We start from the raw sequence: 26,705 nt of genomic DNA on the forward strand, positions 1-26,705 counted from the left end.
TCTTGCATGGAAAATCTCAAGGACAGAGGACCCTGGCGGGCTACAGTCCATGGGACTACTATAGAGTCAAAAGAGTTGGACAGGACTGAAGCAACCCAGCACACACGCATGCCTGCAACATGATCTCCTTATAGAATGAAAGTGAAAGTGAAAGTTGCTCAGTCGTGTCCGACTCTTTTCGACCCCTGGAATTCTCCAGGCCAGAAAACTGGAGTGGGTAGCCTATCCCTTCTCCAGGGGATCTTCCCAACCCAGGAATCGAACCGGGGTCTCCTGAATTATAGGCAGATTCTTTACCAACTGAGCTATCGGGGAAGCCCTTATAAAATGAATATGAATCAAAGAAATAGATATATCTTGCCAAACCTGGACCTGAAGTGAGAGATTGCCAGGCCACTGATGCAGATGAAAGGACAAAAGGGAATTACAGTGAGTCATATACCAACTTGGAGCCCTCCCAGGGCGGGAGGGGACATAGGTCAACTTTCCGAATGCTGAAGCCAATGAGAGTCATAAAACCACCTCCCTTCAGTCCCATTACATTTGCATACCTGTTTTTCCTGTCCAGAAGCTTGCTTGCCTCTTTCTACTCTGCTCTCTGTAGCAAGTGATTTCTAGATTAAAAAAAAAAAAAAGCCAGTATATAATGCTAAACTGGAAATAAGGAAAATTCTGATGTTCTTGAGTTGTCATTTATCAGTGTCATAGTATTGAGAAAATTGACCATTATTCATTTTTATGATGAGTAGCTGATGATAAATGAAGCAATGGTTTTCCTTAGAATACCTTAAACTAAATAGTACCATTCAAATGGTTAGGAGTTGACAGATCATTTGGAATTTTTAAAACCCTTTCATTTGGAAATAATTATCTGTTCATAAGAAGCTGCAAAATAGTACAGGGATGTCCCTTGTATACTTATCCAGTTCCCCATAATCATAGCATCTTACATATCATGTCATCAAAACCAGAAAATTGCTTTTGGTACAGTACATAGACCTCACTTAGATTTTTGAGGGGGGGGGGCTGCATAGTACAGCATGTGGGATCTTAGTTTCCTGACCAGGGATCCAACCCTTGCTCCCAGCAAGGCCAGAGCCCTAACCACTGGGAAACCAGGGAAGTCCCAGATTTTACCATTTTTATATGCATTCATTTGTGCGTGTGCGTGTGTTGGTGGCGAGTGATTCTAAGCAATCTTATCACAAGTGTAGATTCCTATAATCACTACCACAATCAAGAGAAGGAAGTAATCCACCTGTCAAAGATATTCTCTGTTCTGCCTTTCCTCATTCCTCTCCCCATCCTTTGGAAATGTTTTCTTTGGTTTTTTTTTTTTTGGCTTATATTTGATGTTTCTCACTAACCCCTACAAAAGCGGATGTGTTCTCCCATTGATTCTTGTGCTATTTTGAATGCTGGAAGTAGGAGCACACAGCTAGGGAGTGAGGGGAACTTCTGTGCCCCTAGCAGGAAAATCATTAATAGTAACACAAAGAGGCCTCCCAAGAGACAAATTTCTTATTCCTATAAGTGACTAGTTTCCAGGAAAATGTACATTGGCTCCGACTATAAACACTTGGCATGGTACCAAAACTGATAGGAATTCAACAAATATTTATTAGGCAAGTTCACTGAGCCAAAAGGGGCATTGCATTCCATAAAACATTCCTAACAGAATGTGAAACAATTCCCCATTTGTTCTGGAAAGCAGTTGTTTTCAGGTTAGTAAAGCTGATTGCAAATGGAAAGCAACAACAAAGTTAGCACCCCTTATTTGGTTTTCCTATTTATGATTTTTAGTTTATATCTTCAAGCAGAAGACAAAAGCAGACTTAAGTGATGGCTAAAATCATTCACCTGAAACATCACTGCTAAAATGTCCTCTTCATTCCTGCACTCCCACAGAGCTTCTCCACATGGTCCTTCTCAGCACTGTGAGGCTCAGCTTTTGAGGGGAGGGAAAGGTGCAGAGGATAAGTAATAACAACAGTTACCAAGTGGTGAGTGCACTTACCTTGGTAGGAGCCATGGTGTTAAGAATTTTGTTTACACTATCTCATTTAATCCATAAAACAACCTGGTGAGATGTGCAGTTTTATCATCTTCATTCTACAGTTGAGAAAAGGAAGAGTTAGAGAACTTAAATGCTTTGGTTAAGGCCAGTCAACTAGTGAATAGAAGACATGGGACTTGAACCCAGATCAGTAGACCACTGGTAGGGAGTCTTGTCATTTATTAGGTCTGAGATGTGATGCAGAAAAACCTGTGACACACAATCCCCAGTGGTTCTGATGTACTGATTCCTTGGAAAGCATTGCTAGAATTTACTTCCTGCAAGGAATGGGGTGCAGACATGGAGAGCTGATATACTTACATGACCGATGCTGTCACTTCATAAACAATGTTAAATGACTAGTGGATTTTGCCTATGCTTTGGATGTAAATGTATTCTTAAGTAGTTTCTGCATTTGTTCATCTAGTTTTCAGCTTTTCAGACCACCGTCACAAGCCAGAGAAACTGTTGCAAACTCTTCCACCAGAGAAGAATTAAATTACCCTGTAGCTATGGAGCACAAATTTAGTTACTCCCTATTTTGAGATGCATGGATTCTGGCCCAGTTCTCTATTTAAAGCTTTTTCATCTATTTTTTTCTTGAAGAAGGACAGAAAGGAAGAGGAGAAGAACAGAAAAGAGGGGAGAGAAGGGAGAGAAGAAAAGGAAGAGGGGAGGAGAGGAGGAGGAGAGGGACAAGAGGGAGGAGAAAGAACTGAGAGAGAGAGAGGAACTCTGAATGGCAAAAAAATAAAAATTAAGATAGATAGAAACGTTTTAAGGTTTCTTTTAATCTGAAGCATATTTTTACAAATATAGGTACGTGATTGGACTTATTAATAAAATGTTCTTAATAAAATCTAGGGCTTCCCTGGTGGTTAAGGGGTAAAAAGTCCTACTGCAATGCAAGGTTTGATCTCTGTGTCTGGAAGATCCCCTGGAGAAGGAAATGACAACCCACTCCAGTATTCTTGCCTGGAAAATCCCATGGACAGAGGAACCGGGCAGGCTACAGTCCATGGGGTCCCCGAAGAATTGGGCACAACTTGGAGACTAAACAACAGCAACAACAATAAAATCTAAAGACTGTCCTCTGAGAAATGAGTGTGTAAATAAACAGAAAAGGTAATTTGGTATACACAGGCCAACAGAAGACCCACCAGATTTCTTTCATTCACAGAAACAAAAGGGAAAAATATCTCAGATCACACCTGATTTCAACACACCAAGCCAAACGACTAATAAACCGCCCACAAGGAATGAAACTATTTTGAACTCGTCATTCTGCAAATACGTATTATAATATCTAGATCTGCATAAAATTGTGCAAGCAGAAATACACCTGACCTTTTATTGAAAGGAGGAGGAGTCACATACCCTGAAAGGGTTGGGACCTGCCTGCAGTCCCTGGGGAACTTCCTGTTGTCACCGCACATCGTCCGGGTTAGTTATCTAAGCTCTGAGTATAGAGGCTAAGACTCTGGGAAGAAAATCCTTTGTACGAATGTGACATACATGGGCTCCACTTTCCATATGCTGAGATTATACTTCCTCCTCAGTTTGATGTGCTTGGTGAGATCAGGTAAGTCATTTATTGAATAGTTTCCTTAATTTTTTTTTAAAAATTTACTACTACTTTTTATCATCCTAGTTCCTTCACTAGACTTTCCAAGTTCCATACAGTTATTTTTTTTTCAGGAAAGAAGATATGGATTAACCTTTTTCTATTTCTGAAAAGACCTTCTTTTTCCTCAGTAGTAAAAGAAACTATTATTCCTTTCAATTACCTGTTCTGATGTACAAAAGGAAATATTCTGAAAAATCTAGAGTGGTGTTGCTTTCTTTCATAGTTAATTTTTCTGTGCTTTTCTACTATGAATTAAGATCATTTATTTCCTGGGGATTTAAAAATTTTACTTTAATATCCACTACAGACAGTGTAGGTTTTTATAGCTTTCATGCATCAAATGTTTATTTAAATTATTTTCATTTAAAAAAACCCATGATTTTATATATGTAAAACCTCTTGGAATGGTGTCTGGTATATTGATAACTTAAAATTATTGCACTTACAGGCATACATATATACAAAATTATTAATCGTAATGAATAAATAAAAATTAACAGAGTAATGTTTGCAACAAAGTAACAAAAATTAAATGAAAAAATTTAAAAAAAAACAAAACTCAACACTTCTCAGCTTTTTAGAAGTCCAGTACTTTTTCACATAGTTTAAGTAATGAAGATTGGTATAATTTTTCTGAAGGGAAGTATGCTATACATTAGAACCCATAAAAACGTTCATGTCCTTTGAACTAGTAAAACCATTGCTGAGAATTTGTTCTAAAGAAATATCTTATAAAAGAAAAAGAATCTTTTATACAAAGATGATTCTATGTCATCTGTAATCTCAAAACTAGATACAACAGAAATGTTTCTACATAAAGGAATGGAAAGTACAATGTAACAACTTTTTAAAATACGTAACCTTCAAAATAATTCTGAGGCTATGCAGAAATGTGCAAGCATGTTTATAATATAACATGTCATATTATAAAAGAAGTCAAAAAAGCAGAACTCAAATTTGTAGTAAACTAAGATTACAACTTAGTTGTAAAATCATACCAAAATCATGTATTTATGCCTGTAAATAGTTTCAGTGGGAAATGGAAAAATTATTTGTTAGTATTTCAGGCTTATAATAAATTTTTCTTAATTTGTGCTTTTGAAGGTGATTTAATAGTAAGTTAAAATTAAAATATTGATAATATTTGGAGAGGGAGGTGGGAGGTGGGGTTCAAGATAGGTGACTGGCTGGTTCATGTCAATGTATGGCAAAAACCACTACAATATTGTAAAGTAATTAGCCTCCAATTAAAATAAATGAATTAAATTATTGTAAAGAGACATTAAAATAAATTACTTAAAATATTAGTTAAATTTTAAATAAATTAATTAAAATAAATAAATTTTCAAAAAACAAAAAATAAAATATTGATAATATTTTAAATTGAGAGGTCACCATTTTAGAGTTTGTGGTTATTATCACAATTTTTTTTTTTAAGTAAAATAGATTTAGAGATAGATTTCTTTGGAAGGAATGATGCTAAAGCTGAAACTCCAGTACTTTGGCCACCTCATGCGAAGAGTTGACTCATTGGAAAAGACTCTGATGCTGGGAGGGATTGGGGGCAGGAGGAGAAGGGGACGACAGAGGATGAGATGGCTGGATGGCATCACTGACTCAATGGACGTGAGTCTGAGTGAACTCCGGGAGTTGGTGATGGACAGGGAGGCCTGGCGTGCTGCGATTCATGGGGTCAGTCGTGGGACATCACTGAGCAACTGAACTGAACTGAACAAAGGGCAGTGGGAACTAACCTTAACACAAGAACCTGATTGTATTTTGTGGGTACTTTCTTCAAGTCTCCTATTATATATTTCAGTTACAAAGTTGGAACTTAATTTTTTGTGACCTGCCTTTTTTAGAATATCTTTTTTAATTTTTAAAACCAAGTATAGTTCATTTACAATGAATCTACCTGCCATGCAAGAGACACAGGAGACTCGGGTTCAGTCCCTGGGTTGGGAAGATCCCCTGGAGGAGGAAATGGCTACCCACTCCAGTCTTCCTGCCTGGAAAATTCCATGGACAGAGGAGCCTGGAGGGCTACAGTCCATGGGTTCGCAAAAAGTCGAGCAGGACTAAGCGACTAAGCATGAATAAGATAAGTTATTAGAAGATAGTGAGTATAGTTCCCTGTGCTATACAGAAGGTCTCTGCATAGCAGTTAACCTCAAATTCCCAATGTGTCCCTCCCCCATCTGGTAACCATTGACCTGCCTTTTGCGTGCTAAGTCGCTTCAGTCATGTCTGCCTCTGTGCAACTCTATGGACTGCAGCCTGCCAGCCTCCTCTGTCCATGTGATTCTCCAGGCAAGAGTACTGGAGTGGGTTGTCATGCCCTCCTCCAGAGGATTTTACCAACCTAGGGTCCAAATCCATGTCTCTTACTTCTCCTGCATTGGCAGGCGGGTTCTTTACCACTAACGCCATGTGGAAAGGTTTTCCTTAACATTATCTCATCAGTAAAGTCTTGCTTTAAGTCACTCCACAAGACCCACTGCTACCTAATAGAACCCAAGCAGATCAAGATACATCACGATAAACTTCCATAGCTGGAAGGAAAATACTTAATTATTGCTGTAAGCTAAATCCAGTCTTCTTAGTATCTGCAAAACCATGATCTGAGAACTTTCATGGGGGAGGATATTAAATAATAAGCAGAAATTATCAATCACAGATATATTTACTTATTGTTTTTCCCTTCCTTGGCTTGCAGTCCAAAAATGAGCAAGTGATTAAGATGTGATTCTGAAATCCCAAGAATACAAGTCTTTTACTTTCAGAGATTTTTATTTTGTTACTCTAACCTTCATGAAATCATGATGGGAATTTTGGCCATACTCTTACTAGAGTACGGAGCAATGGCTGGCAGACTCTACCAGAATCATTTTTGGAATTTGTTGAAAATGCAGACTATCTCCAGAGATCTAGACTCAGTGGGTCTGGAGTAAGGTCCTGGAATCTGTATATTAAACAAATTCACATTGCTTTTCAGCTTGCAGGTGGTTCAAGGAACAGAGGCTGATTAATGTTATAAATTTTTAAATTTTTTTTACAATTTTATCCTGGACTGTAGTTGATGTACAATGTTGTGTTCATAAGTAATTTTTAAAGTTACCCTGCTATCAAAATTTTGACCTATAGTAACTTGTGCAAAACTAGGTAGATATTTTCCTAAAGAATACCTTTGTGCCAAATCAGAGAAAGAATTATCTCCTCAAATATTGGAAACTCCCTTCAGAATGATTTATAACTCCGTGTGTGTGTGTGTGTGTGTGCGTGTGTGTGTGTGTGTGTGCGTGTGTGTGTATGTGTGTGTGTGTGCGTGTGCATGCACGCCACTGTGTGACTCACCTGTCTCCAGGAGAAACAAAGGTGACTAAGGGGTGGAGCATGAAGGTGCATATCTTTTGCACATGATTAAGAGATAAGAGTAAGGAAATTTGGCATCTCGTTTGTTTTCTGGGTTATATCCTAAAGAAATTCAAGCTGGTCGTTAAAAGCAGAGACATCCTTCCAATGAAGAAGGCATTCAGCCCATTTTTTTCTTGCCTGCCTCTGCCAGTATAAAAGAGAAACAAAGATATTCCATCAATTTTGGCCCTGGCCAACTGTGAACCCATCTCAGTCTGGCTCAGGATGGATTTTTAATGCCAAATTCAGTGTTGTTCTCTGCATAAAAAATATAAACTGAGTTACTTTTCAGATTAAAAAGAAAAAATCAGTAGAATTTCATTGTAGGGACATGTCACCTTCCCCTTCCACTTCTCTCTTCAAAGTAGGAGTCCAACTCATTTTCTAATTTCTCCGAGTCAAAATTTCTGGACTAAAGAGATGTTTATTTCTGAGACTTTTGGAAGTTCCTGCAGAACAATGTTTTTAAGCAAGCTTAAGAGTGTGCTCAGGTGTGGGTTTCTGGAAAGCTCCTGGCTCCATCAGTCAACATGTGGTGGGCTGTGTGTCCTGGACACTGACTTGGCATCCACTGCCCAGAAGGCAAAATATTCAACAGTGTATTCCTTCATCTACGTCTGAATCTCAGGATTTTTAGGCAGCATCGAGTCAATATACCCTGTCTGTGGACCTCTGTTCTAAAGAAGTTATTCATACACATTTGCGTCATGTTTAGAGGTGGGGGAAATGAAAGCTGGAGCCCGCCTTGGAACCCAAAATTTGACAGGAAAGAAGTGTGAGTCAGAGCCCTCCCTGTTTTAGTTCCTAACTCAATATGGTGCATCAGGGTGAAATTAGGTGGAATTTCACTGCTGTCACAGGGGTTTGGAGGTTAGTGAACTGAACTTCACCAATCATGGGTCTGAGAGAAATTGACAGTTTGACTTTTGATAAGCTGACTCGGCCATATTGAGAGGTTTAATAGGAAACTGTCTTTGCTCATTGACTCTCATAGAATCTCAGAGCCTTCTGTCCTCTTGCCCCACTCACAATTGCTTTATCAGTGGGATATTTCCACCTACAGTTCCATCATCTCCCTTCACAGACACCTCTTTGGATGTGAATGAGGAGTTTCCTCTTTCTGTAGGAGTTTTCCCCAATCAGACACGTGGGAGATGAAATCGGTTCTTCCAAAGGCAGGTAGGAGCCAAAAGCCAGAACTGAGCATGACCCCAAGATAGCATGGGCATTTAGCATCAAGGCAGTGTATCCTGCGAATACAGAGCCAAAGGATCCCTTGGAAGTTTATATCAGAAAGGAAGCGAGGTTGTCAGTGATCAGTCTGAAGGAATCACACTTTTCTATCCAACTGAGACTCACTCGAAATAAGCCAATCTAGGGAAATAGATTTCTCCCTGTTTTTTTGGTTGTAGCCTAAAGAAATACAGCTGGTGGGTAAAAACAAAATATATCTTTCCAATCAAGAGGACATTTTATGTAACTAACTCAACTTTCTGTGGTAAAACAAAATAATAGTTATATTTAGTCCCTAAGGCTGCAAATAAGAGTAATTTGTTGTGCACAGAAACAGCTAGCTACAATCACTCCCCAACTGCCAACAGACTGACCAAAGTCAGGGCTTTATTTAGCCTGCAGTGGTAGAAAATGGAGGTCTGTCAACCTCCGTTTCCAAGGTGAAAGAAAGCAAACTGGAAAACGAGGAGCCTGATTTGATTGTGACCGAAAAATGAAACTTCTGCCCAGTCACCTCCAAAAGACTTTTTATCTTTTTTTCACTTTTTTTAAAAATAATTTTGTCTATTTACTGTATTTTTGGATGTACTGGGTCTTTGTTGATGCTCGGGTTTTTTTCCCTCTAGTTGCAGCAAGTGGAGGCCACTCTCTGCAGTGTGTGAACTTCTCACTGCAGTAGCTTCTCTTGTGGAGCACGAGGCTCCAGGAAGCATGGGCTTCAGTAGTGGCAGTTCCCAGGCTCTGGAGCACAGGCTCAGGAGTTGTGGTGCACAGGCTTAGTTGTTCTGAGGTATATGGGATCTTCCTGGACCAGGATTCTGTGTCTCCAGCATTGGGAGGCAGATTCTTCACCACTGAGCCACCAGGGAAGCCCCACCCTGTTTTTTTTAATTCTTTCTCTGAAAGTGTGAAATTACAGGAGCAATTTTTTAAAAATCAGTTTTATTAAGATATAATTCACATACCATACAATCCACCCATTTAAAGTGTTTTCTAATATATTCACAGATATATGCAACTGTCACCAGTCAATTTTACAGCTCTTTCATGACCTCAAAAGGGAATTGAATACCCTTTACTGTACCCCATCTCTCCATCTCCTCCCATCCCCAAGCCCTAAGCAACCACTAATCTACTTTCTATCTGTATAGATTTCCCTATTTTGGACATTTCGTATGAATAGAATCATATAACATGTGGTCTTTTGCGACTGACATCTTTCACATGTTATAGCATTTTCAAGATTCATCCGTGTTGTAGCATGTGGAACCATGTTTGTTACCAAAAAAACCTGCTTGATATAAAGGTGAAAAAACACCTACCTGATCAACATTCTAATTACAAGAGTAAAGCATGGTTATTTTCAGGTCTTGAAAAAAAATATGTTTCTTAATTTATTTTTCTGGCTGTGTCGGATCAGGTGGTAGTTGCAGCACACAGCCTCTCTAGCTGTGGCACTCCGGCTTAGTAGTTGAGGCTCATGGGCTTAGCTGCTCTGAGGCATGTGGGGTTTTAATTCCTTGCAACTGCCCTTTCATTGCAAGGTGGATTCTTAACCACTGGACCATCAGGGAAGTCCCTGTTTTCAGATATTTTAACTAAAAGAAATGTAAACTTCTTGGTATATTAATTTTTTTAGATTAGGGTTGTCTTTGGTGAGTAAGAAAGTCCTGGAGAATTTATTTGCTCTTGTCCTTTCAAATCAGCTAGTTGGAAGATCTTAGAATTTCATTTCCTAAAGGAATGCTAGAGTGGGCTAAATGGCTAAGGAATAAGGGACCAACTTTATTTTAATATGAGCAAGTTGATGATCCAAATAGATTATTTGTTTTACCTTGTCAGGGAGAAGAACCTCACTTGTATATTGGCTAATAAAGCTTCCCTTTTCCAAATCCTTGGTTGAATTAAGGAAACTAAAATGATGGAAGGAAGGAATTTATTTAGCACTTGTTTTATGTCAAATCTCATACTAAGTGATTTACTTATTTAGTCTTCATAATCCTATGAGATCAATACTATTAACCCAATTTATCAATATCATTAACAATTACTAGTTTGGGGGACTTCTCTTGTGGTAAAAAGTGGCAGAAAGTAAAGAGGAACTAAAGAGCCTCTTGATGAAGGTAAAAGAGAGTGGGAAAAGCTGACTTAAAACTCAACATTCAAACAACTAAGATCATGTCATCCAGTCCTATCATTTCATAGCAAATATGAAAATATGGAAACAGTGTCAGATTTCATTTTCTAGGGCTCCAAAATCAATGCAGATGATGACTGCAGCCATGAAGTTAAAAGACACTTGCTCCTTGGAAGAATAGCTATGTCAAGTCTAGACAGTGTTTTAAAAAGCAGAGACATCACTTTGCTGACAAAGGTCTGTATAGTCAATTCTATGGTTTTTTCTGTAGTCGTGTATGGATGTAAGAGTTGGACCATAAAGAAGGCTGAGTGCAGAAGAATTGACACTTTCAAACTGTGGTGCTGGAGAAGACTTTTGACAGTCCCTTGGACAGCAAGGAGATCAAACCAGTCCATCTTAAAGGAGATCAACCCTGAATATTCATTGGCAGGACTGATGCTGAAGCTCCAATACTCTGGCCACCTGATGCAAAGAGCTGACTCATTGGAAAAGACCCTGATGCTGGGGAAAACTGAGGGCAAGAGGAGAAGTGGGCAACAGAGGATGAGATGGTTGGATGGCATCACTGACTCAAAGGACATAAATTTGAGATATGTTAAAACTCAGGGAGATAGCAATGGACAGAGAAGCCTGGCATGCTGCAGTTCATGGGGTCGCGAAGAGTCGGACAAGATTTAGTGGCTGGAGAACAGCAATAACATCTGGTGGTCCAATGATTAAAACTCCGCACTCCCAATGTAGGGGGCCCGGGTTCAATCCCTGGTCAGGGAACTAGATCCCACATGCCACAACTAAGACCCGGCACAGCCAAATAAATAAACAGAAAAATAAATAAAATAGTTACTAGTTTTTTGGCATCTACAATGTATCATGTAACACTTTAGATACTTCACAGGCATTTTCTCTCATTCTCTCATCAGACCTGATAGCCAGGCTGGGATTAGAGTGTGACAAGTAAGGCACTCACCAAGTGCAACACTTGGAAGGGACACCAAAATAGTAATCAAGATAAGTCAACTTATGACTTTTTTTTTAATGCAGTAAAATATTTTATTTTTGTAATATTTTAATGCAACACAAGTGATACTTTAATATCTAAATATTTTACTCTGTGATACTTTAATATCTAAATATTTTACTCTTATTTAATATTTAATGCAAATTTGGAAAACTCAGCAGTGGCCACAGGACTGGAAAAGGTCAGTTTTCATTCCAATCCCAAAGAAAGGCAATGCCAAAGAATGCTCAAACTACCGCACAATTGCACTCATCTCACATGCTAGTAAAGTAATGCTCAAAATTCTCCAAGCCAGGCTTCAGCAATATATGAACTGTGAACTTCCTGATGTTCAGGCTGGTTTTAGAAAAGGCAGAGGAACCAGAGATCAAATTGCCAACATCTGCTGGATCATGGAAAAAGCAAGGGAGTTCCAGAAAAACATCTATTTCTGCTTTATTGACTATGCCAAAGCCTTTGACTGTGTGGATCACAATAAACTGTGGAAAATCCTGAAAGAGATGGGAATACCAGACCACCTGATCTGCCTCTTGAGAAATCTGTATGCAGGTCAGGAAGCAACAGTTAGAACTGGACATGGAACAACAGACTGGTTCCAAATAGGAAAAGGAGTATGTCAAGGCTGTATATTGTCACCCTGTTTATTTAACTTCTATGCAGAGTACATCATGAGAAACGCTGGACTGGAAGAAACACAAGCTGGAATCAAGATTGCTGGGAGAAATATCAATCACCTCAGATATGCAGATGACACCACCCTTATGGCAGAAAGTGAAGAGGAACTCAAAAGCCTCTTGATGAGAGTGAAAGTGGAGAGTGAAAAAGTTGGCTTAAAGCTCAACATTCAGAAAACGAAGATCATGGCATCCGGTCCCACCACTTCATGGGAAATAGATGGGGAAACAGTGGAAACAGTGTCAGACTTTATTTTTCTGGGCTCCAACATCACTACAGATGGTGACTGCAGCCATGAAATTAAAAGACGCTTACTCCTTGGAAGGAAAGTTATGACCAATCTAGATAGCATATTCAAAAGCAGAGACATTACTTTACCAACAAAGGTTCGTCTAGTCAAGGCTATGGTTTTTCCTGTGGTCATGTATGGATGTGAGAGTTGGACTGTGAAGAAGGCTGAGCGCCGAAGAATTGATGCTTTTGAACTGTGGTGTTGGAGAAGACTCTTGAGAGTCCCTTGGACTGCAAGGAGATCCAACCAGTCCATTCTGAAGGAGATCAGCCCTGGGATTTCTTTGGAAGGAATGATGCTACAGCTGAAACTCCAGTACTTTGGCCACCTCATGCGAAGAGTTGACTCATTGGAAAAGACTCTGATGCTGGGAGGGATTGGGGATAGGAGGAGAAGGGGACGACAGAGGATGAGATGGCTGGATGGCATCACTGACTCGATGGACGTGAGTCTGAGTGAACTCCGGCAGTTGGTGATGGACAGGGAGGCCTGGCGTGCTGCAATTCATGGGGTCGCAAAGAGTTGGACATGACTGAGCGACTGATCTCATCTAATCTGATCTGATCATGCAGAGATGATATTTTAATGCAATATTTTTAAAAGATCAAAATCAACACAAATCTATGATGAACAGAATGTCAAACATTTTACTAAGATATATTACTGATCATTTTACTTGTCGGTGTTATTGTACAACAGAAAAAATCATTTCTAATTGTCCTGCATTTCTGGCTCCGTGACAACTTACTTCCTTGCTAGGTGGTTTATATTATAAGAGGTGACCACAGTGTATGAACAGATTAAATAATGAAGGGTTATTCTTCACTTGGTTCAAAATATGGGAGGATATTTTGATAAATAAATGTATACTTGTATAAATATGTATGGATTTCCCAGGTGTACTAGTGGTAAATAAGCTGCCTGCCAATGCAAAAGACATAAGAGATGCAGGTTGGATCCATGGGTTGGCAAGATCCCCGGGAGAAGAGCTTGGCAATCCACTCCAGTATTCTTGCCTGGAGAATCCCCATGGACAGAGGAGCCTGGTGGGCTACAGTCCATGGGGTCGCAAAGAGTCAGACAGGACTGAAGTAACTTAGCACACACATGTAAAAGCGTACATTTACATGGTGTGTTTTTTCTTTTGCCTTGGGCTCACTATGACTCTGCAAAGCACTGCCTGACAGATTGGCATTATTACGATCATTTTACACGTGCAAAACTGAGGCCTGGAGAGGTTAGGTAATTAATTAAGAGAAATCACATAACTCATAGGCAATGGCGTTGAACTTCAAACCTAGGTCTGTCTCCAAAACCTAGGCTCTTTCCAAAATTGTGTTGTGTTTTTGTGTAAGACCTTAGACCAGAGTTGGCAAGGGCTTGCCGGGTGGTGCAGTGGTCAAGAATTTACCTGCCAGCGCAGGTGATGCAAGAGACAGGTTTGATTTCTGGGTCAAGAAGATCCCTTGTAGTAGGAAATGGCAATCACTCCAGTATTCTTGCCTGGAAAATTTGGTTAAGATATTAGACCAAAGCTGGCAAACTTCTGTAGAGAGCCAGATAGTAAATATTTTCAGCTCTGTGGGACAGTGGTCACTGTTAAACCACTCAATTTTGGTTATACCAAGAAAACAACTAAAGACAATATGCTAATGATCATGGCTGGATTTGGCCCATGGGCAGTCATGTATTAGATTATAATAAAGTATCTCAGGCACATATAATTTATCTCTGAAGATAGCTAGCTTTTCCTGTCATCCTATTTGAATATGTTTCTTTTAATTTAACAGAAGGAAGACAGTAAATGATAATCAGCCCTGCCCTACCCAAGGGTCTGAATTCATCAATGGATGGGAGACGTCACCCATCCAGCTGTTATTTTCTGATTGTAAACAGGAAATGGCATTTCAAAGGGATTGAATTTCAAAGTAGTCTGAAGAGTAAAGGCAAAGTTTCTCCCCTTTCAAATAAACTCTAATAGAAGAGGTTAAGCTTTAGAAACCCGTTTAACATGTTCTGCTGAGCTGTTAATACTACCTCTGAGCAAACTTGACTTTGTAACAAAACAACGAAATAACGAGGTTTGCTTTCTGAAGGCGTGTGTGTGTGTGTGTGTGTGTGTGTGTGTGTTGCTCAGTTGTAGTGAATAGCCCTTCCCTTCTCCAGGAGATCTTCCTAACCCAGGGATCAAACCCAGGTCTCTCATATTACAGGCAGATTCTTTACAGTCTGAGCCACCAGAGAAGCCCAAAGTAAAATGTAAAGAACTATATGAGGGTGAAGCAATGTAACAAATTTGTTATTCACATGTATCTACTCCTTACATGCTTTCCAAAGTGCCTGAGAATTTCAGGCCCAACAACAAGACAAGTTCTTGAGCTTGGTGCTGGGTACACACCACTAGACTAAAAACAACGCAGTGCCTGCCCTAGAGAGGCTTAAACCAATTTGTAACATAGTCCAAAATAAGATAAATGTAATATATTCTTTTAAAAATGGTGTTAATTCTGAGAGGAAAAGGGTTAATAACTTAAGCAATTTTAAACAAAGAACTTTGGGGTGGAGTGCACGACCTATTGTTGTTTGCATATGATTTTCCAGGCTGTGTCTCCTGCAGATGTATTTCTAATAATTTCAGTCACAATACATTTCATGCTTCATTTACTTTATAAACATTATGTCATACACTATATAGTATTTATATGAATCACTCTGAATGGCTGACTGATGTGTTAATAGATTGATATCCGTCTATCCAGGAAATATTTGAAGCAGGCCCTGTTCTTGGCACTGGGAATGTAAGAATGGACAAATGGTCAAATAGATTAGTTTTCTTGGAACTTCTGTGCTAGTGGGGGAAGTTATTTCAGAAAAGGAAAAAATGTTTCAGGTTTGTGGTATGAAAAAACAGGTAAAATTTATGGGAAAAAATGGAGTGGAATTCACCACAAGGAGGAAGTAGAATATCTATAAATCCTGGGGGAAAGCATATAAAGTCAGAGCATCATTTAGTCCAAGGAGTTCACTTACAGATGAGAATAATATAGTGAATATGTTATCCACTAGCCACCCCACACTTATCCAACTTAAAAAAAAAAAGTCAAGTTTAATTGTAACTAATCAAACTGCATCCAGGAACGTCTCGGAACAATCAAACAAAAGAAACAGGATAAAATTGTCCTATTGAAAAAATTAACAGTTTCTACTAGCCCCAGAGCCTGTGAGGGTTAGATCACGGGCAGTCCCTCATTCCTAAGGCTGGTTCTGTCCCCCATGCAAGTTTCTTATCCCTTGAGCACAGCTGGGGATGGGTGAAGGGCCATCCAGGAGCCTGTCTTGAAAGCAAGAGCGAGTCATTCAGGAGCGAATGGAGAAGGCCAGGCAAAGGACTCACTGTGAGCAATGATCTTGTACTTGCTAGAACTAAAACTACATAACCAGGGAAATACAGTTCTAGAAGATAAATTTTATATAAACTTCACCTTCATTATACATGGCAGTTCCTGTTCTGTAAAGGCGCTCAGGCACTGAAGTAGCAGTTACTGGACCATTGCTCGGAGGGGAAATAAAGGGTTAGGTTCTGGGGAGCCTCTGGTTACAGCATTTTTTTTTGACTGATCAGTTAATACATAATCTGATTTTACATGTGTTTCTGTTTAAAGACACTGTATTTAATATATATCATTGACTCGCTAACATTGAACTCATGGCTGTACTATAACTCATAGCTGAACAAAGCTTATGTAACACATTTTCTCTGGAAGGTAACATCACAGCCTTTATGAGTTTAGAAACTCCAGCCAGCAATTGAGGACTATGTTTGGGGGATTTTAAACAGAGAAATCACAAAGTAAAGGCACAAGAAGCAAAAAATGTGGCAGTAAGAGGCTAGGAAAAGGACATTTGTTGCAAGAACTGAAACAAGAAGGCAGTCGTTGGTGTGTTTGACCACTGCTGAGAGTGTCGTGTGGAGCAACTCAGATTTTTCTTTTTGCCACTCGGCACAGGTCTGCGCATGATTAATTTCAGAGGTTACAAATACATTTGGGTTTTATTTTAGGTCTTTAGATAGAGTGTTTACTACTGTGCTTTATCACTTGCAAATATTCTGCATTCTTATTTTATATGCATTAAATATTATGTAATTTTTTAATTTATTAAAAATAAAATTTCTGCCCTCAAGGGCTCCCAGTCTGCTGCTGAGGTGTGGGTGGCAGTCACACTCCTCTTTCCTCTGGGTTTTAACTAACTGAGAAACTGACCCGTGGCTAAAAGTGTCAGCTTTATTGTTGACATAGCTGGATTTTGAAAAAGTGGAAGCCAAATCATTTTCTCCTTCTAATGTAAAACAGAGGTCCCCTGCTGACCTTTCCTCAAGTGGCAGGGTCTACCTGTCACCATGGAGGAGGATAGAGGAGAGAAACCATGGAAGGGAAAGGGAAAGAGGGGGCCCTCCTTCCTAGGGAGTGGAGTGGGCATCCCTGGGATGAGGCACACCCAAACCACTGAGATGCAGAGCAGGGGTGAGAAATGTTTGATTTGGGGGATTACAAATAAATTTTGAGTAGGTGAATTCACAAGTATGAAATTCCTGAATAAAGAGGACTGACTGTATTTTGACAGAGGGAACCCAAAGTGTATGTTTGTGTGAGTACATTTGTGTTTGTGTTCTTAAAAAAGGGTTAAGGAGGATATACAATACAGGAGGCAATATGTGAGCAGTAGCTTTCTCAACTTTCTTGGTAGATTTGGAGGAGCTAGAATAGATAACACTAAATAGAACAGAAACACTCTCTGAGTCATATACCAGTACAAAGAGGCTTAAATATTTATTTTTAAACTGAAAAAGTAATCGCCAGAAGAGCTAAAAGTAATTTGGAGTTATTTGGAGTTAGTTATATAAAAGTAATTTTATAACTAATAAAAATCAGGAGGTAGACACTGGATCAGAGAGGAGAAGTACTGAGTATGCTAATGCCCTCATCATTCATATCAGAAAGTCATTAGACACTGTCTCGAATTACTCAAGCAAGGACTGGAGCACAATAAGGAAAGACAACTGTTCTGACAAAGATCAGCAGCCGGATTCATGGCAGAATTTTAAAATATGCTCCACGACAGTCTGAAATACAGTTTCCAGATGCCCCAAACTCCTTGCCAGGGGTTCACAGTGGAGCATAATTAAATCTGAATAAATATACCTACGTCTGGAGCACTTATGCATATAGTCCACTGACCTACAATCCACACTGACATCCCGTAAAATAGAAACAAAAGGATTTCATATAAAGTTATAGAGCTCAATTTTTTCTTGCCAGAAAAATTAAAGCGGGCTATAAACTTCCCAGCATGAGAAAGAAAATACAATGGAAAAAAAAGCAAAAGAGCAACAGGCAAAATCCACATAGCCTTTTCCAGAGCGCAAAGCCATTATAAACATAACTAAGACATTTAAAAATACTTGAAGTCACAGCGGTTCTATCAAGTGAAAAATAAATATTTACGTGTTCTGCCCTTCTTGCCTTTCAGTAACTGTCAACTTTAAGGGCTTCTAGAAAGGACTCAGCAGGCCAAAAAGATCACCCATCCTGTAGACATTAAAGTTGGCAGTTGCGGCTGAAAAACAGCTTTGGCCCCAAACTTCAGGACGCATCTCTGAGCCTTGCAAGTGCTCAGATACGTGGTTTTATGACACTTTGACCTAGTATGGCTCATTTGGCTCAAAATGAACAAACACAGTAATTAAGCAATCCCCTTCTTTGGAAAGGGCACTCTATCTTCCCCAATATGATCTCATTCATAATTAATATTCACTACATAACTCTCTTGGGCAGGTAGGTAGAGAGTGAAAAATGACATGACTTCCCCAGGCCACCTGGTGAGTCAGTCACACAACCAGGAACAAAACCCAGTTTTACTGATGGCTACGTCCCACAGGCTCAGCCCTACTTCGGCACTCTTCAATAAAATGATTAACTGGACAATTATTTACTGTTGGGCTTGTTCTACAAGCACCAGATAAGTTTCAGTCCAGGTTCTCCTGGGACAAGCAATCTACAGGAAGGGAAAAATGAAAGGGGCCAACTGATGGAGAAAATGTTTACATAGATGAATAAGTCCTGGGTGTATAATACACAGCATGGTAGTTAAAAAATACTGTATTGTATATTTAAAATTTATTGAGAGTTGATTTTAAATGTTCTCTTCTCAATATACACACAGTAACTAGGTGAGGTGATGAGTGTGTTAACTAACCTTATTGTGGTCATCATTTCTTAGTATATATAATATAAAGTGATGTCATACGCCTTAAACTTACTCAATGTTATTTGTCAGTTATGTCTCAATAAAGCTGAGAAAAAAAAGAAAAAGATAGTATTTACACTGCGAGGAGGCCTCACTGCACAATCTACTAGACAGTATAAAAGAAGGATGTGTGATTTGGGGGCTCAACTTTTTCAAATTATTCATTTATTTATTTATGTCTCCACTGGGTCTTTGTGGCTTTGCAAGAGCTTTCCTTAGTTGCTACAAGTGGGCATTACTCTTTTTGGGGGTGCACAGGCTTTTCACTGTGGTGGCTTCTCTTGTTGCAGAGCACAGTCTCTAGGAGCATGGGCTCTGTAGTTGGTCCGCAGCATGTGAAATCTTCCCGGACCAGGGATCAAACCTGTGTCCAGGTGGATTCTTATCCACTTCACCACCAGGAAAGTCCCTGGGGCTCAATTTTTAACCATGTCTTTTCTAGGGTAAGAGATTTCAAAGCCTCCGTAATTTTCTGTGTGTGTGGCTGTGCTGGGTACTTGGGTGGCATGCGAGCGGCCTATCACTCATTAATGTTCTTAATTATTTTGCCCTCAAATTATCCCAGATCTGGTCAGTGGAAGCCCCTTCCAGTTGGTTCCTGTGTCCCTGTGACATGTTTTTAAACACTGTCTCAATTTCTGCCATTATGAGATGCTCTAGGCTCTTCTTTTTTTAAAAAAATTATTTCTTTCTTTCTTTATGGCTGTGCTGGGTCTTCATTGTTGCATGGGCTTTTCTTTAGTTGCTGTGAGAGGGGGCTACTCTGTAGTTGTGATGCTTGGGCTTCTCATGCCAGTGGCTTCTATGTTGAGAAGCACAGGTTCTAGGGTGCATTGGTTTCACTGGTTTCAGGCTCTAGAGCATGGGTTCAATAGTTGTGATGCCCAGGCTTAGCTGCATGTGGGATCTTCCCGGACCAGTGATCAAACCTGCGTCTCCTGCATTGGCAGGCGGACTCTTTACCGCTTAGCCACCAGGGAAGCTCTCTAAGCTCTAAGCTCTCTTAAGCTGTTCTCTTTACATCCCCAGCCTTTCTTTTAAGGCCATTCTTCGAGTCCAGTCAGCAGGGTGAATGCTTAAAGATGATGCTTGAGCAAAGAAGGAAAGGCCTGAGAAAGGCCACCATGGTTAACAGTTTCAGATGCGTTTGAAAGGTGTAGAGCCAGGCACACCATGTTCTCCACCACCACTGCAGTTGGGAGCTGTGGACAAGGAAAGATGCTTTGACCCCGTAGATTCAGTTACTAAGTCCTCTACTATGTGCTGGGTACTGTGATGGATATATGAGATTAATCATAAGCCACCATTTCAAGGAGACTGTGGTCTAATGGGATAGACATCCATATAAAGAAATATCCATAGTACATCCCTGAAAATGTCTTCATTGTGCTGTCAATGTGGCACAGAGAGGAGCTGGGGAGTTCTGTGTTGAAGGACAGACGGTAACTAAGGCTGGGAGAGTTGGAGAAGGCTTCATTCACTAAGGTAACTTTGGGGTTATACCTTAAAAGAGGGTAGGATTTCAAAAGATGATTTTCTGAGTGAAAAAGAAGACACCACTTATGAACTCTAAATCAGATATGATGTTTAAACTTCATTCAACTAGATCCAGCCTCTTGCTAGGTACAGTAAGACACATGGAAAGAACTCCAGTGAGTGTAGGACAGAACTCCTATTTGATGTCTGTCTAAGGAAAGAACTGTCATGATACCATCTAATTTTTATTTTCAGACACAGATGAAACATGTCCTTCATTTACCAAACTGAGTTTTCACAGTGCAGTGGTTGGAACAGGACTAAATGTGAAGCTGATGCTCTACACAAGGAGAAACCCAACCTGCGCACAAGCCATCAACTCCACAGTTTTGGGGAACTTGAACGTGACTAAGAAAACCACCTTTGTGGTCCATGGATTCAGGCCGACAGGCTCTGCTCCAGTATGGATAGAGGACTTAGTAGAGGGTTTGCTCTCTGTAGAAGACATGAATGTGGTTATCGTTGATTGGAATCGAGGAGCTACAACTGTAATGTACAACCATGCCTCTAGTAAGACCAGAAAAGTGGCAACAGTCTTGAAGGAATTTATCGACCTAATGTTGGTAAGGAGGCATTCTCTTAGATGGTTCAGAGCCAAATTGGAATTGGCTCATTATCTGGATATTTAAAGCCAAGAGATATCTACAGTGATCAGGAGGACTATTTTTGCAGTGTTTTGCAAATGTTATTTGAATAAGCCCCCAGGAGGGTGAAGGGAAGGCGATAGGTATGGTTGTGTGGGTTGTACACTGAACAGGGAATCCATCTAAGAGAGCACCATTGTCTCTGTAGACACTGTAGATTTATATACCTATTATAATAAATTTCTAGTGAATGACAGCAAAGTGTCCTGGGGAAGGGACATCTTTTTCTAACTCATATAAAGTTACCTAATGGGTAGGAGAGGTTTCCTGGCTTCAATGCTCAGTTTCCTGGCTTCAGTGCTCAGTTTCCTCAACTTCCATAGCTCTTCCTTTTCTTAGACCTGCCAAAAGTTTAGAGATCAGATTATCCAAAACCAAAACTGATATACCCAATCTGATAAAAAGTGATTTGACATCGGGACTATTTCAGAGAGCCACACCTGGTGGCCACTGTGGCCAGGGGTGACATAAATTTTACATGACCTCCTCAGCTAGGCCACCGCCCTTGGGAAAGGGAATATTAAAATGACTCATGACCAGCTATCCCAGGACTAGGACAATATGCCCTGCCCCTGTCTTCCTTCTTCCCTCTCTATGGTAGTTCATTAACCAAGCCAGCATGAAGATAAAGGAGTTCATTAAAATATTTGGTTGCCCTTCTCCTCAGTGGGGAAGGCTTTAAGATGTCTCAGCTTGGTTCCCAGCAGAAGCACGAATGGAGACACCATGGCATAAAAATTAAGGCAGGTTTGTATTTGGACAGACCAGTTTGAATTCTGTCCTACTCCCTTCCAACAGCTGTTTGACCTTGGGAAAATGACTTCAGCCCAGTCAGTTAGTTTCCTCATCTGTATTATCAAAAGAATAGCATCTAGTTTGTGGGGGTGTTGTGACATTTTAATAAAGTAATGGACATAAGGCGCTTAGAAATGTTTCTCCAAAGTCAACAGTTAGGAAATTTCTCCAGGTATTGTCAACTCCTTGGCCCCTCACAATTTTTAACAATGGACCTTTTGAAATTCCAGGCAGAAGGAGCTTCTCTGGATGACATTTACATAATTGGAGTAAGTCTAGGAGCCCACATAGCTGGGTTTGTTGGAAAGATGTACGATGGCCAGCTGGGGAGAATTACAGGTAAGAATTACAGGTAAGGCTTCCTGTGAATGGGCTCAGGATAACCAGCCTGTGGACTGTGTTTCCTGGGGGAGCATGATACAGGCAATCCAAGTCCTTGGGTTCTAAGTCAGCTCTTCTAATTACTTAACCGCTCTGAGCAAATGTCCTCTTGTGCAAAGGGAAGACCATAGTAATAACTGACTTCAGCAGTATTAAATTTATTATTTAATAAAATATGTGCAAACACTTTATAAATTGTGTATGCTATAGAAAAGTTTGGTGGTGACTTTATTTCTCTATGGCTACAGAAACAGCCATGTCCCATGATGGGGATTTTGCCCCAAGCAGATAGCCTTCCTTTCATTTAATCCGAGATTGTTTGACCTACATATGTAATATAGCCCCAGGCATAGCCGGAGCCTTAGGGTAGGTAAATGAGATGGGAATTATGTTGTCTGGAGCTTACTCTGTGACTATCAGCTTTCAGACCAAGAAGAATAAAAACCCTCAGAAACACAGCAGGTGAAACTCCAAAGAAAGATCCCTTTGCTGGGTTCATTTGCCTGGTGCTCAGTAACTTTCCACAGTGACAGATGAAGGGCTGGGGGAGGCTTTCTCTTTTAGAGCGGCAAGGCTTCTGGCCATCCGTATCTTTTCCAGAATTGATCCTTACCCTGAGATAGCCATTCCAAATCTAGGCAATCTGGAAGGCAGAAGTGAATGGAAGGAGGGAGGGGAGAGGTAAATGATTCAAATCAGCTACAATTGAGAGGTAACCCTTTAAGAGCCACAGGACTGAATGTGGTACTTAACCTTGCATGTGGCCCTGGGCTAGTCTTCTGGCCCCACACCCCTGCCCCTTCTGTCTGTCTCTGTCTCTCATACACACATATACTCCACATTGGCTGTGTCTTCTAACCCTGGTACTTGAGGTCATATTTTTTCCTGGGCTATTTTTTTTTTTCTGACTTTCACCCCAAATGCTAAGGTTGCCCTCATCTTATTCACCTGCTTTCCTAGGGAAGCAAAACATTTTTTCAGGTTTTAAAAAAGTATTTATTTATTTGGCTGTGCTGGGTCTTAGTTGCGGCACAGGGAATCTTGGATCTTTGTTGCAGCATTCAGGATCTTTAGCTGCAACATGCAAACTCTTAGCTGTGGCAATGTGGAATGGAACCTGCGATCCCTGCATTGGAAGTGCGGAATCTTAGTCACTGGACCATCAGGGAAGTCCCTCTTTTTCAATTTTTAAAATTATTACTATAATGTTTTAGAAAGCAACATGTGTTTACTTTTTAAAAATTCATTTTCCCTTATGGGTACAAAGGACAAATAGCTCAAATATGCTTGTTTTCTTTATCTGTTGGGAGCTTCTCCTCTGGGAGCTGGGACTTTTCCCAGTGGTGTGTTTAGAAGCTGATCAGCACTCCATACACACACACACACACACACACACACACACACACACAAATAAATGTATAGCATTTACTGATTCCATGATGTAAATACTCCCACTGTGGCTGATTTTAAGCTACTGACCTGACGTCACTGATCACAAAGTTTGGGAAGAGATAAGCTAAATGGGCTGTCCAGTGCTAGTGTTGGGGGCTCAAGCCCATCATTGTCTTATTCTATCTACCCCCTAATTTTGCTCCTCAGCCACCCAGCCAGCCTGTTCCCACAACTGCTTTGGATGGGAATACAATGTAATCTGGCCTCTGACCATGGAAATTTCCTAAGCCAGCCTCCCTTCCCTGGGCCCACATGGCCCTGCTTTGTGACCTGGACTCAGCCCACAGTCTGCAGCTCAATTTTCTGTCTCCTCTGACTGCCCCATGTTCTCCAATTCCTCATCCTCACTGAGCTCCAACATCAAATTCACCTCTTCCCAAGCGCTTGTCTCAGGGGTAAAGCGTTTCCCTTCCCCACTCACCTCCGACTGCCCTTCTTGAGTGGGATCACTGGATTGTGGGGCGGGAAAGACATAATCCACTCCCAACTCCTAAGAACTGGGCGGTTCTGCTTGCTAACTATCTAGGCCAGACTGTCTGCTTCGTCTCTTTCATTTCCCCTTTGTCTTCTGTTCTTGCTTTTCCTTTTCCTCTCCAGGCACATCTCCTGGTATTACTTTTCATTAATTTCTTCAAATGAAGATGAATGGATTTAAAAACATTTCAAGTACCTACATCACTTGATAATACATTAAATTTGAGTCTTATAAAAATCATCTTGGAGTGTTGGATACGGTGCCAACGTGCTGAATCAGGATCTCTGGTCTTGGGATCCAAAAGTCTCTACTTTTATTTATTTTTTAAAAACTAATTTAAGCCTAGCTTTCTTATCTTTTTAAAAAATAATTAATATATTTATCTGGCTGCACTGGGTCTTTGTTGTGGCATGTGGGATCTAGTTCCCTGACCAAGGATAGAACCAGGGCCCCCTGCACTGGGAATGCGAAGTCTTAGCCACTGGACCACCAGGAAGTCCCAGGAGTCTGTGCTTTTCACCAGAAGATTCAGGTGGTCTAAATACCACATATTAAAAAATGACCACAGATCTGTGTTGTCCAATATAGTAGCCATGAACTGCATGTACCATTGAGTACCTGAAATGTAGCTAACACAAACTGAGATGTGCTATAAGTACAAAGCACACACTGGATTTTGAAGAAAAATATATTAAAATATTTTGAAAAATATATTAAAATATATGAAATGTCTTATTCAAAATGAAAGATATATTAGAATATATTAAAATATGGAAAAAGTGATGAAAAATATATTAAAGTTTATTGAAATTTATGAAAAAATATATTAAAAACATACCTTAAATATATTAAAAATTTGGATTTTTTTATATTCATTACATGTTGAAATGAAATTTTACTGCTATATTGGGTTAAATAAACTGGGTTAAATAAAATGCATTATTAAAATCAGTTTTCTTTGTTGTTTACTTTTTAAAAGCGGTTGCTAGAAAATTTTAAACTATATATGTGGCTCACATTGTATTTCTATTAGATAGCACTTCATGGTGACCTTTGAAATGGGAGTGAGGGAGGCCCCTAAAGCCACCTGTAAAACATTGGACATTTGTCCTGGGAAGAGGTCAGAGGTCCAGGGCTTTCATCAGATTCTCAAGCTGGTTAATTTTGTAATCAAAGCCAGGGATCACTAGTTAGACACTTTGCTGGTGATCACAGAGCAACAAGAAAGTGCTCCATTTTTGTTGGTTTTGTTTCTGTTCTATAAAAATCTCAGTATTCTGGATTCGGATCTAGGAATGCCTTGGTAAACCTTCTGAAGTAGCAATTAATTCTACCTCTGTTTTGCAGATAAGGAAACTGAGGTTCAGAGAAGTGAAGTAACCTACCTAAAATCACACAGCTGGTTAATGCTAGGTTTGGGGCTCATGTCACCCCTATCCAACTCCAGTGATCTCTGCTCACACAAAGTATGCAGCTTTTTAAAGATAGTTTGTGATTTCTGGCTGACAGTGTAAGCTGATCATTTGCTATGACTTTTCTCTAAGGAGAGCATATGTTTACTGTGACAGTCCTCATTTGTGTCTTCAGTCCTGGCATAATTATTAATAGCAGCTTTATCACTTATGAAATTGCCCTGGTTTGGACTTTATACGATAAGCCAGTCTTTCAGCCATGGATCTGGAGGCTGCTATAAACTGAGGCTCTTACTGTTCATTTTCTCAGATAGTAAGTGCTGCTGTTTTATGTGAGGAGCGGGAGGCTTCCGCAGCAAGGTGTTTCTGAGGTTCTGAGTTTCTCATGCTTGATAGAGTCCACATGGGGTCTCACTGGTAAGATGGCTCGTTATGTCGACCAAGCAAACAAAGAATAAATCACAGTGATCCTTGAGACTGACCAAATTGCCCAAATGGCATCCTGTTATCTCACTGGCACCTATCTTCTCAAAGCTGTGGAATCTTCTCAGATTCCAGACCTCCAGCTACGTGACCATCCCCTCAGAATTTTTCATTGGTAGGGTGTAAGAAGGACTCTGTCAGAAAGGGAGGACGCTGGTCCTCCTTAAGAGCCAGTCACCCTCTCTTTTTCCTCTAATAAATTTCCCTTTTCTTGCCTGACTGCCTGGGTCGCTCTCTTTTTCTCTGTACTCGCCTTAAAATGCTGTGCTGATATGCTATGGACTTGGTACCTGGTTATTGATCCACCCCCTCCCACATCAGTTTCAGTTGGGAGCAGACAGAAGAGGAAGAAAAATTGGGGGAGAAAAAGACAGGGAGATAAGAAAAGGAGGCAGATAATGATATACCTCAAGGAATCTAGGGTGTTAGCTGAGGAGAAATGGAGAAACGGGCTAGAACCAGGACTGCTGAGGCAAGGATTCTCTCTCTTGAGTTTTATAGCACTGGGGATAGGAGATGTCATTTAAAATGACCTTCATAGATAAAAACTTGGGGACATCCCTTGAAACCTTTTCCACTCCAGGTAAGTTTCCAGTTAGTAGGACTGGAATGCAAAACTAGGAAGTCAGGAAACACCTGGAGTTGGAGTAACAGGCAAATTTGACCTCGGAGTACAGAATGAAGCAGGGCAAAGGCTAATAGAGTTCTGCCAAGAGAACACACTGGTCATAACAAACACCCTCTTCCAACAACACAAGAGAAGACA

General features: G+C 40.2%; 1 protein-coding gene across 2 annotated transcripts in view; it reads left to right on the forward strand.

Annotated features, from left to right (window-relative positions):
* Nucleotides 1-3,475: 3,475 nt before the first annotated feature.
* LIPH (lipase H) overlaps nucleotides 3,476-26,705 on the forward strand; it is a 53,496-nt gene continuing 30,266 nt past the window's right edge. For both annotated transcript variants that reach the window (XM_002684870.6, XM_024995268.2), the window contains exons 1-3: nucleotides 3,476-3,638; nucleotides 20,493-20,860; nucleotides 21,967-22,075. In XM_002684870.6, the coding sequence (XP_002684916.2) occupies nucleotides 3,572-3,638; nucleotides 20,493-20,860; nucleotides 21,967-22,075 (544 nt within the window). In that variant the 5' untranslated portion in view covers nucleotides 3,476-3,571. The remainder of the gene's footprint in view (nucleotides 3,639-20,492; nucleotides 20,861-21,966; nucleotides 22,076-26,705) is intronic.

This window comes from Bos taurus, chromosome 1 (genome assembly GCF_002263795.3).
Source record: "Bos taurus isolate L1 Dominette 01449 registration number 42190680 breed Hereford chromosome 1, ARS-UCD2.0, whole genome shotgun sequence".
Lineage (NCBI taxonomy): Eukaryota > Metazoa > Chordata > Mammalia > Artiodactyla > Bovidae > Bos > Bos taurus.